General features: G+C 32.5%; 2 protein-coding genes across 2 annotated transcripts; one reads left to right on the top strand and one right to left on the bottom strand.

Annotated features, from left to right (window-relative positions):
- Window positions 1–2,736: 2,736 nt before the first annotated feature.
- On the top strand, window positions 2,737–5,813 carry LOC131594794 (sugar transport protein 7-like). The gene is made up of 4 exons (XM_058866992.1): window positions 2,737–3,111; window positions 3,626–3,945; window positions 4,386–5,012; window positions 5,104–5,813. Exons 1-4 carry the CDS (start codon window positions 2,967–2,969, stop codon window positions 5,521–5,523), a joined length of 1,512 nt encoding a protein of 503 aa, XP_058722975.1. The 5' UTR covers window positions 2,737–2,966; the 3' UTR covers window positions 5,524–5,813.
- Window positions 5,814–6,694: 881 nt separating this feature from the next.
- On the bottom strand, window positions 6,695–7,159 carry LOC131597189 (uncharacterized). Its single transcript, XM_058869899.1, has one exon. The coding sequence runs from the start codon at window positions 7,157–7,159 to the stop codon at window positions 6,695–6,697; it is 465 nt and encodes a 154-aa protein (XP_058725882.1).
- Between the last annotated feature and the right edge of the window lie 2,625 nt (window positions 7,160–9,784).

Genomic DNA, 9,784 nt, shown 5'->3' with positions numbered 1-9,784 from the left:
GCGGGGATACCTCAGAGGGTTCAATCATATTTCCCCAAAGGGAGTTTCCTATAGGTTCAAGGATACCTTTGAGGATTCCATCATAATGCCCCATAGGGAGTATTAGTTAGGCTCAAGGGTACTTTGTAAGGTTCCACAAAATTCCCCCTCGGGAGCCCATATGCACAAGGATACCTTGTAGGGTTTCAACATATTTGTTCGATTAATGCATAGATCATTGTCTGAGATATGTACCTGGTGTACAACATGCAGATTATTAAAAAACTTAGAGTGTCTCATTAAAAACACAAGCCCTTTCACGAGAAAACAGTTCCACCCTAATACCTTCTTGCTTTATTGACTATAGTTTATGTAGATTATATTTTTGAGAGTCTAAAATGAGGGCGACTATTGGGTTCTCGTCTAGTACGACATCGCCCGAGCGACATCCTCATAGAGCATGAGGGCTTTTCCATGAGGTGAAGGACCTGGATATTATTGTTACCCTCCCATTAGTCTTATGAGAATGAGTATTACCCCGACTCCTAAGAAGCTAGTTAATCAATATACTCCCCTAATCAAGAATGAGCAATTACTGCTTTTAAGGGTTTCATAAACCCTAGGCCCAAAAGGCCCTTATATATTCTTCTCCCCTAATGGGAGAAAGAACATATCATAACTTACACATATCACCCAAAGCACAATGCTGACATACAAAACCTTTCACCTCACGTGAACAAGTCCTTAAAAACCATCATAACACCATTGATCAGTGCATTTTTATGCAAATTTTTCTACTATTGTACTTAGGCATTTCTCTAGTTTGTTTTACTAATTTTACTATTTTATTGTGTTTTTAGGTTTAAGTTTACTTTTGCCCTTAATTTACTTTCATATTTTGTTTCTAGCATAAGCAATTTTTACTGTGAAAATTATAATTGGAGCTATGAAAAATCATAATTGGAGCTACGAAATTCCGTTTTACGCGTTCTGATATGCGTTAGAAAGATAAGAGAAAGAGCTTCAAGTTTTATGTTGAACCCAAAAGCTGATTCGAAGTAAAGAAGTCTCAAATAATTCGTTTCAGACTTAAGAAATATTTAATTTTGGGCCAATTTTATGTTTTTTTGACCCGGTTTATATTAGAATTGTGAATCCTTATTTTGTTTAAGAGCATTCAGTCGTGGTACTGTTGAGGGGGGATATTCACGAATTTCTTGTGATTGCTTTGTATGCATTTTACTTGGAGAACTAATCCCTAAGGCAAAATCTACTTATTATTGGTTCCACCATACTTTGAGGTTATAATAATTTTAATTAAGTTTATTTTTCATTCAATTATATTATGTAATTCTTGTTTGCTTAATTCGATTTTAATAAAGTATATTGATTTAATTTATTTGTTGTATGATCTTTAACTATAATCACGTTAGTGTTGCTCAATTCGTTATCGTGTTTGAATAATTCGTGTTTGCTTAATTTGCGAGGGGTTAGATAGTTGATTAAATTTTATAAAAGAAAATCTTACATTAAACAACAAAGAAAAATGAAAAAGAAAACTTAATCAAAGGGGTTAGGAAGGACATTATGCACACCCTATTTATATAAAAAAAAACAAACAATACAAGTGGTTTTAATTCGAATGATGTCATAAGGCACACAAGTTGATGACAATAATTGAATCGAGATTCCAAATGCCCAATAAGTCAAGTAAATAGTAAATGTCATAAATATTTGCTACTAATACTATAAACAACAAATAATTATGGAGATATTTTAAAAGTTGAAATAATGAATCAAAATATTCCATTCTAAATTATAAATAAAATTTTAAGGAAATTCTAGTTCTTTAATTCCTTTTTTTTGTATAATTCATGTAAAGATAATTTTGTAAGATCTTTTACAATCTTATTTTCTTACTGAATTATCTCTTTTTTAATAATTTGCATAAAAATATCAAAATAACATTATAATTTTTTTATAATTTGAATCTGAGGCAGTAATTAAATATTACATTAAAAAGTCATTAATTTAGTAGTATATACTTGTAAAATATTTAGTACACGTATTGTATACCACTAGTGCATATCAATAAATAAAAAGATAAAATATATTTTTCTCTTTGTTCTTTATTTGTTTAACTTTTTCATGTTTTACTTAATATACATTTTAATTATTTTTCTTTAACAAAATTATATAAGTTCATGTTTTCTTTTAAGGCTAAAACTAACATTTTAGAGTCAATCATTTATGGAAATATAAATAATTCTGTATTTAAAATAAAAAAAAATATGTATTTTAAGGAAGAGACAAATTTTAATTAATATTTCTAAGAATATACACTATATATTTTTATAAAATATACAATATTAATAATAAGAAAATAATCATTATATATTAAATTCCTTAAAATATTTATATATTAGTATTATTTTTTTAAATTGAATCTTAAAATATCTTTACAAATATGTGATACAAGAAACATGAAGTTACAAAAAAGACCAGGTCAGTAAGAGGAAACATGAAGAAGTTACAAAAGACTAGGTCTTCCATTCATGTGAACCAACCAAACGAAAACTGAAATTACCTAACAAAACAAATGACATAGCACAAAATTAGGTTGCATGTTTATTATATATTCTGGTAATGAGTTTGTGTTTTTAAGCGTCACGAAACTTCAACCAAAGAAAAGACTTGTTTAAATTTAACATATGCATGTACATGTTCCTAGGGAAACAATTTCTTGAGCAGCTATACTAAGAAAAACAATAAATTCCATCGACTGATGCCACGAGTGCAGATATAGATAGAGACAAACATTATTATTTTTAGGACCATTTTGCTAAAATATATTATTTTTATCGTTTTTGGTTGACTTTATTTAACACACTATAAATGATGAGAAATTTATAGGAACAGTGATATTTTTCATTTCTGAAGAAAGAAAAAGAAGAAGAAAAGCATTCATTCTAGTTTGAATCAAGAAAATGGCAGGTGGGGGTTTTACAACAGATTCTGTAGGGAAGGAAAGGGCAAATCTTTATAAAGGGAGAGTTACTCCTTATGTTATCATTGCTTGCATTGTTGCGGCTATTGGTGGCTCATTATTTGGATATGATGTCGGAATTTCAGGTTCTTCTTCCTTAATCTCAATCATATAAAAAAAGTATTACTTTTTTCTGTCTGATTTCGATGTTTTTTAGGCTGTTGTAAAAATTGTTCTGGTTGAAAGGTTAAATAAGAATGATACTGAAAAGGGGAATATTATTGTACCAACGTTAAAATTTGCATGACAGGAATATTCTGGTTAAGGAGATCAAGATTTGAAATTTCAGACAACAGATCCATAACATTTTCGTATCATGTTTCAATTTTTGTGTTTATTCCGCGCCATCCTCTTTGCATGCAAATACAGAGACTAAAAATCTCTCTTAAAAGTTTTAACGCCGTTGCGTTTTGATATAATAATACAATAATTAATAAGATATAATTCGATTATCGAGAATATCTTTCTTGAATTGTTACTTTATTTCAATAACTTTTACTAGGTTAAGATGTATGTTGGAGAAAGCTTGATCTATTCCAATTTTTTATCAGTGTTTTTGTGTTTATATTTGTTCTGATGTATGTTTTATGGTTATAATAGGTGGAGTGACTTCCATGGATGACTTCCTTGAACAATTCTTCCCAGAAGTATACATGCAAAAAAAGCATGCAAAGGAAAATAACTACTGCAAATACGACAGTCAGAAACTCGCGGCCTTTACGTCTTCTCTTTACGTTGCTGGTTTAATTGCATCTCTGGTTGCATCTCCTATTACCAGAAAGTATGGACGTCGGATAAGCATCATTATTGGTGGTGTCAGCTTTCTCATTGGATCAATTCTGAATGCTGCAGCTGGTAACCTAGCAATGCTGATACTCGGCCGTGTTATGCTCGGCATTGGCATCGGATTTGGAAATCAGGTAATAACATATTTTTATACTCTACAATCAATCCTTAGAAGGGTTAGACTAATGTCTCTAGTTTCACTTTCTACCTATCTTATGATAATCATTCCTTAGACTAATGTCTCAATCTCAAGTCTCACTTTCTACCTTTGATGATCATTTCTTAGAAGTTTTTTTTTTCTTTTCTGGTTTAAAATACTGTTATATTTCGATGAAGGGATGAAACTAACATTTTTTTTCCTTCTTAAAGCCTGGAATCATCCAAAGTAACAAACACAATGAAGGGTGCTAGTGTTAATTGTTAATAAATAATGTAATGGTTGATGTTAGTTCATAAAATGTACAGGAAATGAAAGATAGTATTTATGATGGAAACAATCTTTGTTTGAGTTAGAAGATAATACCTTAAACTTGACAAATTACTTGAGCTACTCCCACTCATGCTTCTTTTGAAGGCAATTCCGCTTTATTTATCAGAGATGGCGCCAACACACCTGCGAGGAGGATTGAACATGATGTTTCAAGTGGCAACAACTCTTGGGATTTTCGCGGCCAACATGGTGAATTTCGGAACACAGAATATTAGACCTTGGGGATGGAGGCTGTCCCTAGGCTTGGCTGGAGTACCGGCTCTTTTGATGATGGTAGGAGGAATATTTCTTCCCGACACTCCAAATAGCTTAATAGAACGTGGAATGAAAGAAAAAGGAAGGAAACTCCTAGAAAAAATCAGAGGAACTAGCGATGTTGAAGCAGAGTTTGAAGATATGGTTGATGCAAGTGAGTTGGCGAACTCGATAAAGCACCCTTTTCGTAACATCCTTGAGAAAAGGTATAGACCGGAGTTGGTTATGGCAATTGTCATGCCAACTTCACAGATCATGACTGGCATAAATTCCATTCTCTTTTATGCTCCAGTGCTGTTCCAAAGTATGGGATTCGGCGGACATGCTTCCCTCTACTCCTCAGCTTTGACCGGCGGCGTTCTTGCTTGCTCGACATTCCTTTCCATTGCAACAGTTGATAGACTGGGAAGGAGAGCTCTTCTCATCAGCGGTGGAATACAAATGATCATATGTCAGGTAAGAAAAATATACTTCTCAAACAAAAATCCTACATGAATTAGTCTAATGCATGGCAACTTATTTTATTTTTGTTTTTTCACATGAACAGACTATAGTTGCAATAATTCTAGGGCTCAAGTTTGGGGAAAACCAGGCACTGTCGAGAGGCTATTCAATATTGGTAGTAGTTGTGGTTTGTCTCTTTGTTGTAGCATTTGGATGGTCGTGGGGGCCCCTTGGGTGGACAATTCCAAGCGAGATATTTCCATTGGAAATCCGTTCAGCAGGGCAGAGTATCACAGTTGCAGTAAACCTTCTGTTTACTTTCGTAATTGCTCAAGCATTCCTTGGTCTTCTCTGCGCATTGAAGTTTGGGATCTTTCTCTTTTTCGCCTGCTGGATTGTCGTCATGACCGTATTTGTTATGCTGTTCTTGCCTGAAACCAAAGGTATTCCCATTGAAGAGATGGCATATATGTGGAAGAAGCATTGGTTCTGGAAACTGATACTACCTGCAGACGAGTTCTAATTCAGTTCAGTTCCTACCATCAAACTTACATTACAGAAATAAATTACACGAATAAAAGATGTTACATCCAAGATTGTCGTCATTGCCTGACGATAAAGGATTTAAATTGGTAATTTGCACAATTTATTTGTAATGAGAGCATTGAGCACAACAATGTAAAGAAAGATGTGTCTATGTATAAGTTTACATTGAGAACACTTGGGGGGATAAATAATAATTGTAATGCTCAAGTATTCTAAACAAAACTTAATTTTCTAACACAACCGAAATTCATTGCTTGACTTTCTCAATCTTAGCCCAGAAAGGAATTAAGTTACTACAAATACGATAACATAGCTATCTCTTTATATCTCTCTTTTTTTTCTTTTTTTTTTTCAGTTTTTTCATCAAATTCTTTCTCCTGTCACACACTATTGAACATAATCAATTGCAGCTCTTACAGTAACAGAAAAGATTAGCAGTCATACCCAGATAGGCACTGAGACAAGCAATAAAATTCTAAAACTTAAACTGGGAAACAATTAAAGTCTCGAACTCCATGCTTGTAACACCATAAGATAAGATCACTTGAGCAAATTATAAAAATCCAGCAAGTTAAGAACATATAATAAGACACAAAAACTTTACTTCACTTACTAGACCAGAAAACAGAGTTTCACAAATCCAAATCTATTCAATACCAATGAAGTATAGTAATTGTTCCAAACCTAGTTCATGCTTGCAAAGAGTTGAACTCATTCATAAACCCAAATGTATTACTTTCAAACAATAAAAATCACATTCCTGAGAATGATAACCGGCATATTCAATGTATTAATTTTACATTGCCATCAAATGAAAACTCATAATTTTGGTACAAAGTAAAATAGAGAGCTTATTTTCCATGTCCTGCAACTGAACCATCTATTAATTCACTCGTAATCATGTATATATCGATGGTCATCGATTCAAAACATACTATAATAACAGCAGAGTATCAAGTTTTATTGGATTAAATATCAGAAATACATGAGTATAAGTGATCAAAGCACAACAGCACAACGAATTTACTCCTGTCCTCTTTTCATAATGAAACTATAAATAAAACCTAAACATAACTCCTCTTTGGCATGCATTCTAATTTCAAAACCTTTCAATAAAACACACTAACTATCCATCCAAACTTAGCTAATCACTTAAACAAAGAAACCACAAAATCATCAGCGCCTCTTTGCATTCCAAGAAACCCCGGAACCGGTACCGAACTCGGCGGAGGCGACGAAACAGTCAGTCCTGCATAGAGTCCCTCCATCAAATCATGAACCCTAACCTCCTTCTTCATCGTCTGAGGATCTGGACCAAACCTATCAGTTGATCCTAACATCGAATCATAACATGCCTCACCCTCACTCTTTATCACATTGCCAGGACTCAGCTTCTCTCCTCTCTTGAGAATCTTCACCTGACCCATCACAAGATTCAATCCAGGGTGTTTCACAGTGCAGTTTCGATCACCGCCGGAGTGGGTACGATTTCCATCCTGCGAGCTAGGGTTCACGGTGGTCGGTAACCGATTTCTCCGGGTACTCTGGTTAGAGTTAGGGTGTGTGACGATGGAAGATGAGTCGTTGGGTTGAAGAAGAAGTGAAGTTCCCATTGAAGCATGTAGAATGTATGAAAAATAAGATCAGAGTATGTGAGAATTGAGATGAATATTTCGATTCTTTTTTCTCTTTACTGTCCACGAACGTTTCGGGTATGTATATGTATAGTGTTGGGGACTTGAATAAATAAAATACAAATTTGTTTTACAAATAAAGTAAAACTAAATATTATCCACACTCATTTATTTATTTACTTAATTTAATATATTTTTTCTAAAATAAAGTCAAAATAATTTATTTTATAAAGTAAAGTAATATATAATCAATTTTATAAATTTGAATTAATAAATAAATAACATATTTTAACACAATTATTCTGATCTATTCATTGTCCAACTCACAAGAATTTTAGTCATCTGAATTCTTTAGATAGGGGAAATTTAAAAAGTATATCCATTGTAGAGGTAAACCAAAGTTGTCTGACAATTATGGGTCATTAGATGTAATAGTCATATAATTTAATAACATTTATTCTTTGAGATAGGTGTCTCCCAAAAAGGTTATAGAGATTGAAATCCTAAAACTTCACTTTAAAAGACATATAATAAATTAGTCTTAGAGACACATTATCTAACCTAAAACCTCAATATATGATTGTCACTGACCTGAGTGTCATAATGTTTGCAAGTAACACACCTCATCATCGAACAAAGCTCGAATATCACTTCTAGAACTTGTAATCAGATTTATCACTATCAAACATCACTTAATTACAAAATTAGAACCAATTTTCAATAAGTTAGGTATCTAGTGTTTGATACTACGCTACCAAGATAAATAGATTTGCCGCTGGGTGTAATCAGAGTTATCACAATCAAACATCACTTAATGACAAAATTAGAACCAATTTTCAATAAGTTAGATATCTAGTGTTTGATACTACGCTACCAAGATAAATAGATTTGCCGCTGGGCTAATTTTGAATTAGTGATTTAGGAGCGAATCATATCATATATTTTTTATAAAATACTATAATTTAATTTCTCCCTAATTCCAAACGCATCTGTTTCTCAAAAGCAGTCGTCTCCCTCTCTTCTTCCAACCGAAATTGAAAACCCTACACAAACACATAAAAGAAAAAGGAACAAATTAAAAACATAGCTCTCAAAACACACCAAAAAGCAACCAGAACAAGGAAACTCTCCAAGGAAATTCAAGAGGTTAGTCTTCTAAAACCCTAATTTTTTCCCTTTTCCTCTTTCTCAAATTTCACTGACATTACTCCTAAAAGGTTCCTCAATTTTCCTTTTTAAGATATACTTTTTTTCTTTGTTTCATCGAGTTCATTTTTTTTTGTATTTTTTATTCAAAGCTATGTATTATACTGTATGATGGCAATTAAGAAATGCTTCAAGCTTGTTATGCCATGACCGTGCAATTTTGGTCGCGGTATTTTTTTTTTGTTTACTTCAACTGTGACTATGACTAAATTCAAATTCAACTGTTGCAGCTGGAAGGCATTGTTATTGTTAGGGATACCCCTGAAGTAATCAACAACGTAGCTCGTGTGGTTCATGCCGTAAGTGTGTATTTAATGTCACAAAACATTTTTGCTTTGCAATTCACAAATTTTATAAAGACTATCCGTTGTGCTTCTCTTTAAGTCTTTATCATAGTTTCTCTTAACTTATTGGATTAGGAGTTTGAAGCACAAGAAAGAATGAAGCAACACCAAAGGCTAGTTACGGGTGAGAGAAAATTACACTTTAAACAACTTTGTTATTGAACTACATTTTTTGTTATTTTATCATGTTAGTTTTGTTCGTTGTCAGTTTGAATCCTTTTTAATCTTAATGCAAACTTACTATGAGTTATTAAGGCTCTTTTTTATTTAAAATTAAGTGCATTTTTCTTTTTCTATATGTGCATATTTTCAATGTTAACCACGGATGTTCAAAACCGAACCGGCACAATAGAAAACCGCAAACCAAACCAAACCGAAAACCACAAAAACCGCATTTCGTTCGGATTAGTTCAGGTCATTTTCTAACAAAATCGCATGGTTTGGTTCGGTTTGTGGCAGTGGCGGAGCCAGAAATTTTGAGAGTCTGGGCAAAAAGTTTACACCTTGTTTTTACTAATTTTACATCATGTCTCTACTAATTTTGCTCTTGATATTATCTAAAAAAATCTCTTGATTTTGTCCAAAAATTTCACACCATAATTGTACTGATTTTCCCCTTAATTTTGTCTAAAAATTATTAATTTTGCTCCTGGTATTGTCTAAAAATCAACTATTAAATAGGAAGTATACAACGAAAGGAGGAGTTGAGCGCGGACGTGTGTTCGGGTTCGCTGGGCTGTAGCTCCACCCATGATTTCGAGTACCTTGCTTTTTCTAACTTGTACTCTAAAAAAAAGATGATAAGAAAATAAAGAGTATTCCAATTGTCTTTAGTTTTTGTTAGATCTATTTATAGTGAACAATAGTAAATGTTCAATTGTAAACGTGTGTGCCCTTGAGGAAATTAAAAAACTCTAAAAATTCAAATAGTTTTTTTTCCATTTTAGTTTTTATATTGGTTTATTACAATATCTATAATTGAGTTGAATTTTCAAATTATTATGCATTTATTTTATTTTATAACTATAAATTTACTTATAAATTAATTTTAATA

This window comes from Vicia villosa, linkage group LG4 (assembly GCF_029867415.1).
Source record: "Vicia villosa cultivar HV-30 ecotype Madison, WI linkage group LG4, Vvil1.0, whole genome shotgun sequence".
NCBI classification, from domain to species: Eukaryota; Viridiplantae; Streptophyta; class Magnoliopsida; order Fabales; family Fabaceae; genus Vicia; species Vicia villosa.
Note: the sequence above shows the minus strand (reverse complement) of the source record. Positions and strands in the feature narration are given on the sequence as shown.

What these genes read in the sequence shown, in the direction of transcription:
- LOC131594794 (XM_058866992.1), top strand. Translation starts at nt 2,967, where the DNA reads ATGGCAGGTGGGGGTTTTACAACAGATTCTGTAGGGAAGGAAAGGGCA. An exon ending in ATATGATGTCGGAATTTCAG is followed by an intron (nt 3,112 to 3,625) that starts GTTCTTCTTCCT and finishes TGGTTATAATAG; the next exon opens with GTGGAGTGACTTCCATGGAT. An exon ending in TACAAATGATCATATGTCAG is followed by an intron (nt 5,013 to 5,103) that starts GTAAGAAAAATA and finishes TCACATGAACAG; the next exon opens with ACTATAGTTGCAATAATTCT.
- LOC131597189 (XM_058869899.1), bottom strand. Translation starts at nt 7,159, where the DNA reads ATGGGAACTTCACTTCTTCTTCAACCCAACGACTCATCTTCCATCGTC.